General features: G+C 47.4%; 2 protein-coding genes across 2 annotated transcripts; one reads left to right on the top strand and one right to left on the bottom strand.

Annotated features, from left to right (window-relative positions):
- Positions 1-195: 195 nt before the first annotated feature.
- Aspvir_000469 (Sec1 family protein) lies at positions 196-2,573 on the bottom strand (the record flags this gene model as incomplete). Its single annotated transcript, XM_043265604.1, has 4 exons — positions 196-1,692; positions 1,745-1,956; positions 2,210-2,405; positions 2,496-2,573. 4 exons carry the CDS (start codon positions 2,571-2,573, stop codon positions 196-198), a joined length of 1,983 nt encoding a protein of 660 aa, XP_043121539.1.
- A 467-nt stretch (positions 2,574-3,040) lies between these two features.
- On the top strand, positions 3,041-4,361 carry Aspvir_000468 (putative plasma membrane SNARE protein (Sec9); the record flags this gene model as incomplete). Its single annotated transcript, XM_043265603.1, has 2 exons — positions 3,041-4,246; positions 4,302-4,361. 2 exons carry the CDS (start codon positions 3,041-3,043, stop codon positions 4,359-4,361), a joined length of 1,266 nt encoding a protein of 421 aa, XP_043121538.1.
- Between the last annotated feature and the right edge of the window lie 10,823 nt (positions 4,362-15,184).

The following is a 15,184-nucleotide window of genomic DNA, read 5'->3' as shown; positions in this document are numbered from 1 at the left end:
ATATCTATGCGTTTGAAAATGGAAAAAGGTACTCACACGTTGTTGAAGGGTGGTGGGACAACTGGGTAAGTCAATATACATACGCTATCAATGATCATACAGCATTCGTGGTTTACGTTGACAGGATCGTTATTAAAATTAGTCGGTGTACAGGACACTGGCTCCGCCGAATTTGCCAGTCCGAAAACATGCCTCTTACCCCTCGGTCTTTGCAAAACTTCCCTTCTCGATGGCTGCCTCCATCATTCGGTCGCCGTTGATGATGCTCGTTGTGCAAATGACAATCCTCCGTCGCGGGGCTTCCTGAGCTGCGATGAATCGCAGAGCCGCAATCTCTGTGAAGGTCGCTCCACCTAGGAGGAATACGTACACAGTCTTGGTTGCATTGTTGCCGCTCAGCGTCTGTCGCGCACGAACTGCCTTATCATCTCCCTTCTGAACAATGCTGAACGTCGCGCCACGGGCGCTCTTTACAACGTCCTCGAATCCCAGCCAGCCGGGGGATGCAGTGCTTGCAGGGGTGGAGGTAGCAGAGGCAGAACCGCCCTTGACGAGTGAGAATATGTACGGCTTCTGCAGAACGCATTGGACTAGACGAATGCTGAGTGGAGCGAAGCCGCTATATACATAGGCAATGTCGTTCGGGTCCTTCTCACTGACTTCTTCTACCAGCAGGCGTAGATTCTTCCGTAAGTAGTTATAATTCGTCTTAGTCCCTGGCTGAGCACCAGCAGTCGAAATAAGCATGGTGGGGCCCGAGGAACGTGGCTGCAGGAGCTCCATTTTCTCCAAGGCACAGAAGGTCAGTAGGTGCTGATGTCCGTAGGCGTGGACAATTTGCTTCTTGAAATTCTCGAGATCTCGGGGACGAAGTCCGCCTGACATGCACGACTCCAGGCACAGCAGACGTAAAACAGTCTTGAGAGGCACATCCCTGCCAATCAATTCTTCGATGGCATCATGTTGATACGTTGGGTCAGTGCCCGCAGCATTATTTTGCTGGACTTCAAGAATTTTGCGGAAGATATCTGAGCGCGTATTTCTCATTATCTCTTGGGCGAGGTTCGTGTGAACGCGAAGACTTTGGTGTTCCAATTGATAAGTTGGCAATTTATTCACGAATTCACGTAACTCTGAAGGCGTCTTGGCCGCATGACGAGTCTCATACTCGCTTTCTAGACGCCGGGCGACCTTATTCAGAATATCGCCGACTATGGCGAAGTTTGCATCACGCACTTGACTAAACAGTTGGTCAGAAGAATCCAGTTGAATCTTCCGCTTCTGTCCATGCTTCAGGGTTTGTTGAGGAGCTTTGGAAGACTCCTGGGCCTGGGGAACAGAGTTGGCTCCAACGATAGCCGTATCAACATCTGCCTGGTTGTTCTTGATTCCGACAAACTCGTCAATTAAGCCCTCGTACGTGAGCTGCGTGAGCAGGGGAGTGCCAAAGTCCACCTCCCGGTCAATAATGATCAGACTTTCGGTACTCGCACTGGGCAGAAGTCCTCTTGCAGAAAGGTCCGCCAAACCGGAGCTCTCTTCAGCATCGAGCTCCTTTCTCATCCGCAACAGAAGGTCTGCGAGTCGGCGCGCGTGATCTCCCTTTCCAATGATTCGAGGAAAATAACCCTGTCTTTGCTGGATATCCATGAGAGCCTTCGCGGCGAGGAAGATACAACCTGGATCTTTATGCTGTGTGATGATAAGTAAATTGGTTGAAGTGAGAGAATTTTCTTGCACTTACCAAGTACAGATCACTGAAGGAGTCGTCCAATTCCAGGGAAAGGACATCTTGTTCGAGCGGTACAAAATACAGTGGAAACTCGGTGATATTCACATCGCCAATGATTCCTGCATCTTCCAGGATCTTATTGCTTACAAATGTTCGTCTGGGTGCCCAAAATATGGAAAATTCATGCTCAACATTGCCGTTCTGCTGTAGACGTTTGATTTGCTCTATAGAGAAGTATGTCAGCTCATTCTGATGGCATTCTATCGGACATTTTAGAGAAAGAAAGCCTTAGGGATGAGCTCCAGTAGTAGCCTCTTGATGAGGACACGGATTGTTTTATATAGGGAACGTGACTGACTACGTAGAGTGTGAATGATTCTGCGTAATCTACTGATGTCCCATGTGTCCTGGCCCGAAAGGAGGCCAAACAGATAATGCAGGCAATGGTTTACAAGAAATAGAGCCGAGACGACATACCTGCTGCTGTTCGCACCTGGCGTATCTTCTCGGCATGGACTAGGAAGACGACATTGCGTTGGGATGAGTCAACATTGGCATTCTCGAGCAGAAAGACTCGATCTACGCCGTATTCCTGGAGTTGGGAGAATTTGACGAAGATCCCAACTGGGCCTGCCAGATTTTGGCTGATGACAAGATTCTTCTTACCACGCACCTGCCCGTGTAGTTCTGATTTAGCTCAATTCGGCTTCCTGTAACATCGATGCTGTTGAGAAGGGGACGACCAGGAAGGAGCCTCACTCACGCCTTCAAGGAGGGTCAACAAGTCCCTCCGCGCCTTGTCCTTGATATAGTCAGCATCAGACCCAGGATACGGCGCCATGGTTTCTGTGGAGCCTCCCAGACGTGGTGGTTTCTCAGCAAACCAGAGAAGTAAATAGGCAGAGAGAACAGGAGTACGTTTGCCGCAGTTCTCTGAGGCGTCGAATTTGGCTCAGCCATCCCAGCTAACTATGATTGGATTAGCGTTGTCACCGCCTCTCTCTGCGCCACAATACATGTCTCATACACTGTTACCACATACTTTAGTTGAACACTACCCAGCATATTCATGTATTGTTGTATTTGTATTACTTCTCCGGGTCTCGACGAGACCCCCTCAATTTAGATGAGTTGCCTGAAACTCCCCTGAATGTGCCAACTACATTTAACATCTTCTCAGCCTTCACCCACCACCTCTTCTTATTTAGACTGTTTTAAACACTCCCACTGTCTTTTTTGTCTTTCCCTGTCCTGTCCGCCGTTTCCCCTGATACCCCTTTCATTCCTACACCTCCCTGGCAATCCGCAATGGGCTTGTTCAAGAAGTCCGGCGACGACGATGACTCGTCCAACCGCCGGGCCCTCTTTGGGTCCCGGTCGAAGAGCAAGAGTCCAGCTCCTCCTGCGAACCCGTATGCGAAGCCCGCACCAATTGACCCGTATACCAGAGCCAAGATGAACGCTGGAGTAGCCCCTCTTCCGCCCTCCGAACAGCCTGCTGGACCAGGCTCGATGAAAGGACGCTCCCCCGCTGGCACTCCCGCACCTGGAGGCATCCCAGGCGACAATAAGCTTCAAGGCTATGCTCCCAACCAGTATGGCAATCAAGGCGGATACGGGGCTGATCGATTCGGTAACGCTGGTGGCGCATCGACCTCCCGATACGGCCCTGGTGGCTATGGAGGATTAGGCAGCACCGATCCGAATGACTCCGCTGCAGCAGACAGAGACGCACTTTTTGGAGGAGCCAGGGACCGTGAACAACAGCAGCAACAGAATGGTCCTCCGCCTCCATACTCAGAACCAAACAATGCTTACGGCGGCGGAAGCAATGAGTACAACTCTTCCACCTATCAGGAGAGACAGCTCACTGCGGAAGAAGAGGAAGAGGAGGAAATTCAGAACATCAAGCAGGAGATGCGATTCGTTAAGCAGGGCGATGTCGCATCCACTCGCAATGCTCTGCGCGTCGCCGCGCAGGCTGAGGAAACCGGCCGCGAAACGCTCGCCCGCCTTGGAGCCCAAGGGGAAAGAATTCATGACACCGAGAAAGCCTTGGATGTCGCGACTATTGAGGGCCGACTTGCTGAAGAGAAAGCAAAGGAGCTGAAAACTCTCAATAAGAGCATGTTTGCGGTGCACGTGTCAAATCCATTCACTAGTGCCAGTAGACGACGGGAGCGGGACGAGAAGATCATTGAGACCCATCGTGCTGAACGGGCAACTCGGGAAGGCACGCGCAATGAGGCATATCAAACCAACCAACGAATGGAGCGCACATTTAGGGAAATTGAGAGGGAAGCGGGTAAACCACATGGCAAGAACAGGACGAATGTCACGGAGCGTGCCAAGTATCAGTTCGAGGCGGACAGTGAGGATGAGGCTATGGAGGATGAGATTGAGCAGAATCTGGATCTTCTGTCCGGTGCTGCCAGTCGCCTGAATGGACTTGCTCGTGCCACAGGCCGCGAACTTGACGAGCAGAATAGACACCTGGAGCGAATCATGGGCAAGGTGAGTGTTCTTGCTTGCTTCTCTAGTGTTTGCTGACTTACTGACATTGCTACAGAGCGATTTCGTCGACGATCAAATTGCTATGAACCGCGCCAAGCTGGACCGTATTCATTAAGGCTCTGCTCGTCTATTCATATTTAGTCGTGCGGATGCACCCGTAGGCCGCCTGGTGCAGTCGACGCCGGTTGATGATTCACATCTCGAACTATATGTTTTCTATGCATATCACTGTCTACCATTTCTCGGCGTTCTCGGCTTTGTGGCCTGCTGGAGCGTCCATACTGAGTGTTCGAGCTAGCTGTATATTCGCGAGACCGATCACTCTGATTAATAGACCCATCAATCTAATTACTACCTCAAGGAACGATTTGTTAATTCTTCGTGAAGCTGTTTGAATGACGTCCTGTCATGTCCACGCTGTATATACAACAACTGACTGATGCGAGCCTTGCAATGTTTTGATTGTCTTTCGAAGGTGGTCCGCTACATTGAATCGCTACGCCCCAAGGATGAGATGTATGCCTAGCTCTCCTTTCCACAGTCGATACTCAGATCCCTACACACCCTCGCACCAGATGGACACAGTATCTTATACCATCTGACATTGTTTTCTGTGCACAGAAAGCCAACCACCCATCGCATGTCAAAGTCTAGGACATAAGTTCCATTGCTTCTCCAAAGCCCGATCACTATCTTTCGTCCGTCTACTCCTCGATGACCAGCACTGGATCTGCAGTTCATTCGAGACCGGCATGTATACAATCCGTTTTCAACATGAATAGCCCCAACCTCAGGCTGCAACGTAATCTTACTCCATCCTCATACTCGCCTACGGAGGACAGGGTACAGACTATAGTACAACCCCACCTACTCACTCTGCATGACCAACAGCGTCATCATTCATCAAGAGAGAATATTGTAAAATGGAGTAATCCACCCTCCCAAACCCCAAACTCACCTGTACTGCGTCCCATCAACCAAATACCTCCGCCAACTGGTCAACCCCTCTTTGCCACTGGACCCGATGCCAAGCATATCACAATGCAGGAGACAGAGGATGTGCCGCGTAAGCCCATTCACCACCGCTCTTGTCATGTGCGGGCTTGCGGCCTTGGCAGCCGTCCCTGATTCGAACTGCTTTTGAAAATATTGACCCTGATTGGTCATGGACGTAAGCATTCCAGTCGTCATTACTCATTGCAGATGGAGAGTTTTCTTGCATTATTCATGATTGGGCATGAGTTCCTGCTCTCAAGCCAGATTGAGCAATCCAAGAAAGAAGTTAGGGAAAGTTGGGCAATCCTTCCTTAAAGAGGTGATGAGGCTCGAGCGTTGAGGGCCTGATCGGGCGAGGGTTTTACTTGTGGCTTTTTCTTCCTCCTTTTTGAGGTCGGAGGACAGGACCCTTGGAGTTGAGCCAGCTGGGTAAGCTATGGGGTACGTACTACGTACTCCGAAGCTCTAGCAAAGCACGAATCAACATGCTGACCTGATTCTGATGTTCGCTGGTTCTGACTCGCCATTTTGGGCCAGGAGAACTGCCCCCTAAGAATGAAACAGGGGCGATAGTCCTTTGAAAGGCGAAGTATATAGATAGTAGTCGAACCATGGCATAGGTCATACGTCGCCTGCGTTGAGGGTTCCTTGTTGCTTCCTCTCTGCTACAGTCCATTGGATATTGTCCCCGAAAGAGTGTACGTACTCTCTCTTTACAGAGACGAATTTGAGTGGTCAAGTCTCATTCTTGTTCTTTATATGTACTCCGCAAAGCAGCATGCATTGTACCTACGTGAAAGCCTGCAGTGGAATAATAAGACGGACAGACTTACATACATACCTACCTACATGCATACCTATTACTTACTCCGGAACGTATGTCCAACTGTAAGTACAGACCTTGACTCCTAGCAAGATAGGTATCATGGCAGTACCTATGTGTAGCACAATCCCTACCAAGTACCCACCCTTCGTGGGTGGTTAACCTGTTATGGAGGATTGTCCGGTCCGCGAGCTATAGCTCGTCTCATGTTCCTCCTTTAGCACTCAAGGGTAAGAGAACTAGCAAGGAATTTATTTCCGATGTGTTCGTATGAAGAGAGTTTATTGTTGTCCTTACTAAGAGGGATCGCAAGCTTTTGACCCATGATTTTGGGTTTATGTGAGGTTGCAGTAGATACTCTGTACACAGAGTAAAAAACTGGGGAAAAACTTTGAAAATCTCTTTGACTATGCAATTCTTAAGGCATTAACAAACCTCCTCTCATAGCCTTCGCATAAAATTGACTTTTGAGTCATCGGACAGCAGTACGCTGTAGCACATGCTCAATAATGCTAGAGCATGGCAGTGCTCCCAAAGAATCTCTTCCCAAATGTCCACCCAATGACATCGGCCAAGGAAGTCTGCTGTCCCACTTTTCTGCACACTGGGATAAGTGATTAGTAGGTACTACTCTCTCACTCTTGGCCAGACTGCTGCTGAGGAGTGTTTTGAGAAGCTTGTTTCTAACTCGGGGGTTGTCTCCAATATAGGGACCTCTTGTGCTGAGTCGCAATATGATTACGGAGTAGTTGTTGGAGACAATCAGTAGCCTGCAACAGAAATACAGGGATGCTCATCCTCCACGATTCAATGGCTGTCGTAATTAGGAATGCCGAGCCGGTCGAATACATACGAGGTCATGCTTGCGATGGTTGATTCAGATTGCAGCTCAATTATTATGAATTAGTCTATTTTAAACCTGGGTAATTTAACAGTGCGGGTTGAGATTATAGTTCCCAACTTTCCATACCTTAGCCATCTCCATCAGAAGATCAGAAGGGAACCCCCATGACAGTTATGGCTAAGTAGACATGGCGACGGGTAATCTCTTTCCTTGTCTCTCTTGTTCACTAGTGTTGGCCACCTCGCAATGCTAACTACAACAGTAATCTCCATTTCGGAAAGGTCCCAAGTCTGAAAAAATTGACCAGTCTGTTGGTGCCCAGTGGGTGGAAGACGAAGGCCTAAAGTGCTGCCAAACTAAGGCCCGTCTGAAGTTCTAAACTAAAGCTTTACAGCCTGTACCCATCTGGCCTAGCCTCTTCTGTCCTAACTCATTTTCAACCTCAAGTCGCGAGTGACTCGCGACAGGCCAAGAAATCAGCCGGCGTGTTTCAGAATGCAGCTAGGCGCAATATCCTCAAAGTAGTAGTGTAAGTGGGGTCAGCCAGGACCGCACGCAGGGTTTTAGGTAAGGCAAACGGGCTTTGCGGGGTTCAATCCAACAAATGGTGGCCCAGATTTGACGCACTGATCAAAACATTCTGCAATTGAATCTCTCTACACTATTTAGCTAGCTTCTTCTTCAGGATTTAGTAGAAATTTCAGCTTTTTCGAAGTGTATCCATTTTAACACTCTACAAGGTATTTCAGCGACACTTGGAAGAGAAGTGAATCCGTCTCTACAGTACACAGTAATTAGGAAACAATAATACATATTGAGCTCCATGCTCACTTCTCGTAAGCTAAGCTAAGGTATTCAGGTCCTCATTCCCGATTGAGACTGGCATGCCAAAATAAGGATAGTAGCGAGATGTGCACGCGTCAGCTCCTGTGGAGCTGCCAATCTCATTGGTTTATAATTTAAATGCCAAGCTCGGCTATCGACTATCTGCCGTCTCTGGGGGAGCTTGGCTGCAGTGGCTGCATGCCACCCCCTACCGCCAGGGAAAATCAAATCACAAAATAAAAATAAGATATTTGCAAATTGCAAATTTAAAATTTGAGAGTGGGGGTTACTATACATGCTAGCACTGTCTTTATCTTAGACCAACACTAAATCATATGTGTTGATCTTCATGGTTCAGGCAGGTTGGTTCTGACTACTACTGCGTGGCCTATTAGATTTGATTAATCCACAGATTGATTAATTCTTCATGCTCTTTATTTTTGCCAAGGTATATCATTTTGCTTTACTCTGTACTAATGTTATCACAACCAATAGTTCATAACACAGAGTATGAAAATACTTTTGCCTTCAGCCTATCCTCTGCCCTGCGACCGCAAGATCCCTTCGTGTATCAGGAAGGTTTACCTTTACCCAGTTGATTGAGAATAAGCTCTTTCTACTTGCGGTTAGCAATATTTTGGCTTGGACAGCAGGCGGGATGAACCACAATTGCTACTTTGTGTAGGTTCCCTGAGCTGAATAATGGAACACTATGCCCAAAATTGCAAATGAACACTGGATAGAACGCTCGGTCATCTTCCATCAGTTCTAGCTACCTTGGCACTGGCCCCATCACATCCTCGGGAATCATTCAAAAAGTGTTTCCCGTTCGGGGTTCTGTGAGAACTATGAAGATGTCGATGTGGGATTTTACACCCAGCTACGTAAGGTCCAAAATTTTAGACTTTAGAAGGAGTTGTGAACTCTAGAGGCGTATTGAGGGCTTTAGTATGTCAGAATCCTCTTGAGACTTTGAGTCTGAGATGCCTGAAATCCAGACTACAGAGGACATGGCCCTGTCAACTGCGAGGCATTGTCAATCATGACGATCTGCCGGTTGGAAAACATGGATTTGCCCTCGTGCAACTGACACTGACTGGTAGACACAACTTTAAGGCTTCGAACCCTCCATGAAGGATATGCCAATCCGTTGCTTGGGGTCGCTTGATATGGAGTTGATTACTGATTTGCCTGAAGAGTCCGAATCCTTTCGGAGAGCTCCAGTTCGCCCCTGTTACTGACGATCAGCAGACGCACCTTATCAGAATCATCATTGACATAACCGTACAGCACACCAAGAATCCCAAATCAATAATCAGTGTGACCCCATATGTATCCGAATCTTCATAAAAATCCTGGGTATGAGGTGGAGATGTCGCGCTCTCGTCCTTCGTCCAGTGTCCTTTTCTTGGACTATTCCCATAGTACATGATAGGTCATTCCTCACAACTGATGAAAAATCATTATCAGATCCCTTTACAGCACAGGCTGTAGCTGGCCAGTGCAGTAAAACCGACAGTGGGACTGAATGTGTCGAAGACCCCTCTCTCAGTGGCTTAATATCTAGTGATCCTGCTTCAAGAGTAACCATAATAAATGTTTGCATGTATGCTTAGGTAGACTCCTCGTTCACTATTTTCATTAAGCTTCGGAATAGGATCTCAGCCCAGCTATTGGGGACTACGGAAGTCATCCGTAGTCGCAACAATATCACACTGCAGAAAGTGGCTGACTCCTGGCCACTAAGGTCAAGCCACAGGAATTAATCCGGCTCTTCAGCATTCAGCACGGTTAATTGAAAAATTAATTTGCTGAGATATTATTATTGTTTAAAGTGGCAGTCATTGAACCCCAGAGTCAGAATAGCTTCGTTGGATGACCCAGCTTGCTGTAGCAGCAAGCCACAAAGTTGGGTTTTGAGACTCTGGAGTCTCTGACAAGGACCCCTGAACCAAATACTTCATGGACTAGGAAAGCAGACCAGTAAGGAAAGGGACAGTTCGATACGATTCTGTTCGTTTTTGACAGATCATATTTCTACTGGACTGCCTGATTGGGAACCTGTACTCTATTTGGGATTAGAGTCAGGTTGTCGGTGTGCCCTCCTGTTTCTAATTGGTTGAAAACCCTTGCGGTAATTACGCGTTTTTGGTGATGATGTGCCGTGTCTGCTCCACATCCTTCCTGGAATGGTAGTCTACGACCTACTAAAATAGGCTTAGATTGATCCTTTGATGTGGGGCAGGCGCGGCAGTCTTATGAATTAAGTTCACTTCCCACCCCACAAGCTCTGTGCGAGAAGCGGTGAGGAGCTGGTTGGCGCCTTGAATCCACCAACATCAGGTTCGTACTTTCTTTTCCTCGTCGTGTTGGATGGTGGAGCCAGTCATTTTAATGACCGCTCTGAAGTAGGTAGACCAGTCAATATGACTTCCCTTAGAGCGCTTTATACAATGATTATGGAACTGGATACTCGACAAAACTGTACTCCAATACGGACGACCTTGCAATCTAGGCACTGTTCTACATATAGAAACACAGGCATATGGAGCAGGGAACTTCAGTACCCTTCTAAGTCTTCTACAGATAAATCACCGTGTTGGTGCACTAAGCATGCGGGATATGGGCCTTCCTGCCGTTTCATTCTTTACGCCATGTCCTAGTTTCGACCCCGAACTCCGAGTCCGGTCTTATGGACTATCTAAGTATCTACAGCCGTTGCATATCTCCAACTGTCGAGTGGAGATCGACCAAGTGAGCCGTGAACAGGGGTGTGGTGACTGTGGCGATGTGAATTGCGACTTGCAAGTACGTCTCATAGCTCAAAATGGATACATGTTATTTGGGAACTTAGGAGCAAGAGGCCGTTAGTGCTTCAATGTGGATCAATAATGTCAGCCCAGAATTCTTCGCATTTCCCCAAAACGGCTGAAGAACTGGAAGACAGGATGGTCCCTGAATCCGACTCCACAGTGTCACGCCTTGACTCTTTGGTTTTGACTCATTTACTTCGAAATTCTTAGATTAAAGGAGGGAAAAAAAATTATTTTCTACCCTTCTAGGGAATATGGAGCACGGATAGTTGGCTATGGTTAATTACCAGGTACGAGGAACCAAGTCTCGATTTCCAAGCTTGGGTCGACCCAGATGGGTCTGATCCATGGACAGGGAACTGAAGGAAGGTTTCCCTTCTTCTTTTCCGTTTCGCACATGGCCAGGCTCGTGCCAGCAGTGTGGGTTCATGACCCACGTTTTTGAGGTGGTCAATCCATGGAGAACAAAGCACTTAATTATTCCGGCTGTTCAACTTGTTGACTTTACTCAGTATGTCACTGCGTTGATAGACAAGTTCATGATTTTGGGTTTTGCTTGGTTTGCACTCGTGGGTATTATTGCTCTCATGAATATTACAGGTAATGGTCTGCTCCATAGGCAAGAAACAATGCCTAGGTTGAAGAATGCTTCCAATACACCGATTGGGTACAGAGAAATCAACCAAGTAACCTGGGCACGCTGAGCGACAGGGGCAAATTTTCATCTTATGTAGCGAGATGACGCCTTTGTGCAAGTTTTCCCTTTTTCAAGGCATCCGATTGAAGCTTGCTATGCCTGATGAGTTTTTTAAGTTGAGCTAGGGCCTCCATCTGCACCGATGACTTGTACAGTATCCACCTATCATAGCTCACAGTGCTCATCAGGCGGTCCACGGTCAGTGTTTAGCTCATGACCTCGAGGTCAACCTGGGCAAATCATTTCACTCTTGAGTCTTAACTAAAGTGTAAATGACGCCTCTTTGTTCCTTCCACAGCATGGCTGCAGAAGTGCACATCTGGTGTTTGTCAATCTCCTCCCCGGGAATCCACTTCAACATGGCTTGTATGGTGATGATCGTGAGATAAACGCCTCTTGTACGCCTGATCGTCGATAGCCATGGCAGATGTAGATAAAGACATCGGATGTTTGGTAGATGATTATCTCTGAGATCTTGATCTACAGTACTCCTGTAGATGAACACAAACTGGAACGAAGTAGGTTATCCTGACGTCGTCATGTCGAAGACTCATACTGCAGGCCGAGTTCTTAATCACTATCTACTATTGGTCTCAAATCTCCATGATCCATTACTATCTACCACTAGGAGTGTAGATTATGGAGTGCTCCATAATAATGGTGGTTTGAAGCAAAGGGCACGGAGTACAATTTCTGCCTTTCTCCCAGGGCGGATCAGACTTGCTTTGATGGTGGAAGGACGAGTAGCGGAATATACCGACTCCAAGCACCAACATGGTATAGCCGGGAAAATTAGCACAGAATAGTACACATCATTCTCCATTCTCTGCCGCGCTCTGACGTCGATACGCCTAAGGATGTTTGTGACAGGGTAAGATGAAGTCAAGAAAAACCAAAAGTCGGCAGGGAAATTATCTTTCTGGAGACTACTGATTCATTCCTGTATCCCCGAAACTGTTGTGAGCCAAGCGGAATTGGAAATGGACGGGAAAACGGGGAACAGAATTGATGGCTTGCTCGGTGGCTTGGTGGCTGTTCCGTGTCACCATTGCAGCAGCCAAACAGAACCGACCAAGTCAACACACCATGGGATCCTGGGAAGTTGGCTGCGATCTGAGTCGATGGTGGGTTCGGCACACTGGGCGCTGCAGCACAGAGAAAATTCATCCAGTAAGGGTATGACTGAAATTGAAAACAATCGGACAACAAATGAAGGTATGAAGGCAGAAGACAGGCAAGGTTCCTTGTCATACAGTTCGTTGCAGGTAGGATGACCTTGAGTCAGCTTGATTAATTAAGTCCCTTCTATCATGTGTATAAGGCCAATCTTTCATCTAATCCTTGCATAAACAATGTGGTCATCTGAACATCTCAAGAACCGAAGTTAAATGCGATCTTGCAAAATTGTTGTGGTGTACAGGATCTTAGTGCAGAGTCGGATACTGGTTTCCTCCACATAAAGTACAGGACACTTTTCCGGAGCATGTCCGACGGGAAAATTTGGGGATTAATCATTCTGTTTCTTCCTGCCTGCCGCATCACAACTCATGCTAGGCAAGGCGGTTATGTGATAATTTCTCCTGTACATCGGAGTTGTTGGCCATTGAAAGATGACGTTGTCCCAGCTAGTCACTACCAATGCTTGCGGTTGCGGGATGCTGCTGCTGTTGCTCCCAATCATGGCGATGATGACATGAGTTGCGGGGACAGTCGAGGTTTATGATGACGACGGCACATGCGATGCTATTCTCCGCATACCGTAACCCAGGAGGATGGCGTCCGAGCCTTGGAACCTGAGAAACCAACTTTTGGTGGTACTATTGTTGTTATTGATGATTATGATGCTATTCCCAATCTAAACATATACTACTATTGAATCCTATGTTGTCATACTGCATTCACTAGGCTCACTAATCTCACAAGCTCATGAGCCCCTCCTAATAATTCTGAGGCTACAACAACACAATCACTGCATCCAATCATTCAGCCCTCGGCACGTACAATACTCAGTACCTTACTACCGAGGTAGCTGCTTGGGATTTGGGATTCCTCCAAGTGATGATTGGCAACCACCATAAATCCGCTTAGAGGCCTGGCAGCCAAGACGGTGAAGGGGTAGACAATACTCCGTAATGATCAGACAGATACCTACAGTACAGCATCACTGTATAATTCTTTCGTTTTCTTCAGAGACTTCGGAGGATTCGGTGCGGAGTGCATTGATCATAATCACCCGCCATTGACCATTCTGATATTTTCAGCACATTGAACAGATAAGTTGCAAAATTGGTATGGTATGTCTGAGGCAACACTCCATACACGACACTGATGTAGTGCACCAACTAGGATGAAGCTGAGCAGCCTCACATACCACCCACCTTCCTTAAATCTACGTTCCTCTACTAGTGGTATTATAAGAGGCAATATCAGAATACACAGGCCAAAACAAACTCACGTTTTCTATGACCTCGAGCATACCTTAATAGTGACCTGTATTCCGCAGACAATTGTCACAGTGGAGCGGTGGCCCTGCAGCCACACTGCCGTAAGGTGCTCGAGGTGCAGCTCTATAACAGGGCCAAATCATCAATCATCATCATTTGGCATTGCTGAGAAACCAATGACCTGCTTAGGGACCCTCACTTTTTGGCTCTGTTGCTCAAGCACCTCACCTTGTCACTGTAAGTGCTGCGTCTGCAATCTGCAGTTTCGCGAAGTTGCTTGATCGACTATTGGATGCTCTACATCAAGAGGCGTTATTATTTCCTTAACTGTGCTACCTACCGAATACTATTGACAAACTAAACAAAATGAACGAGGTCTATGGCGATAGTACATATACTCCATGAATATATGAATAGTTTCTCTACCTTTTTCCTGATTGAGTATATCACTACTATCTTCAGAAATCCTCACCACATTTATTCTCTCCTCTTTTGGTCCCGTCTGTTGTCATGTCAGTTAATCAGTGGGCGTTATTATTACTGTTATTATTGCAGAATGCAGAGTCAAAAGAGTGAGTGGAGTCCATGGACCCATCGTCTCTTTGGGAGCCTTTCCATCTCCAATTGCTGCTGACTGCCCCCACGGAACGGATATACCCTTTGACGTATCTCTGTGATCTGCCATTTCCCCGCCACCTTGAAACACCCTTAAAGACTCAAGGCGAACCTTGGTCGCTGCATCTAAGCTTAAGTCTTGGCGTTGCCTGCCATCTTGTATTTCCACTTTCTTCATTTTTTCCTTTCTGGTCATCCATTCCCACAGACACGGCACAGAGTGGTGCGCCGCAGGCCCGCAGCCCCCCTTTACTCTACTAGTGAAAACAGAACTGGCTTAGTGCATCTTACTTACCTTCCTCAGTAGGCTTGAAGCCCACCGCCCCCTTTAAGATGATTCCCTTCCTGGAGTAGTGCGACTGGACGCCATGTACCTTTATGGAGTATGTGCACTTGACTCCAAAAGTACCTACTCTTACTAGTTAGTGGTTACAGGTGTACTGGCCAGTGGCTACTATCTAGTCCTGACAAATTGAGAGTCGGGAACTGTCGCGACATGAAGCTGAGAAAGCCTAGGTAGACTGCTCCATACCTACTCTGTATCTATTCAGTAACCCCCATCAGAACCAGGTGCTACCTATCTCTGGGTTCTCTCTGTTTTGGTGCAAACCCACATCTTCCCCTCCCCTTTCTTTTCTTTTGGTCTTCCCGTCCCAGCCTGTAGACTTGGGAATTGGGACTCACTCTTCTACGATTTATCTGGTTAAAAATGATATTTTTAGAGTGTGATTTTTGAACAGTCCGGTCTGCGAGCTGTATGCACATACTTGGTTCCGAGCACGGAGTTTCAGGCGTCCCCTTTTTTGCTATTCCCTCACCCCTTCCTAGTTATCTGCTTATTTTCAATCCTATTTTCTCTGTCTTGAAAACTTGCATGGTAT

This window comes from Aspergillus viridinutans (genome assembly GCF_018404265.1).
Source record: "Aspergillus viridinutans IFM 47045 DNA, scaffold_1, whole genome shotgun sequence".
Lineage (NCBI taxonomy): Eukaryota > Fungi > Ascomycota > Eurotiomycetes > Eurotiales > Aspergillaceae > Aspergillus > Aspergillus viridinutans.
This window is presented reverse-complemented; position numbering and strand designations above follow the sequence as displayed.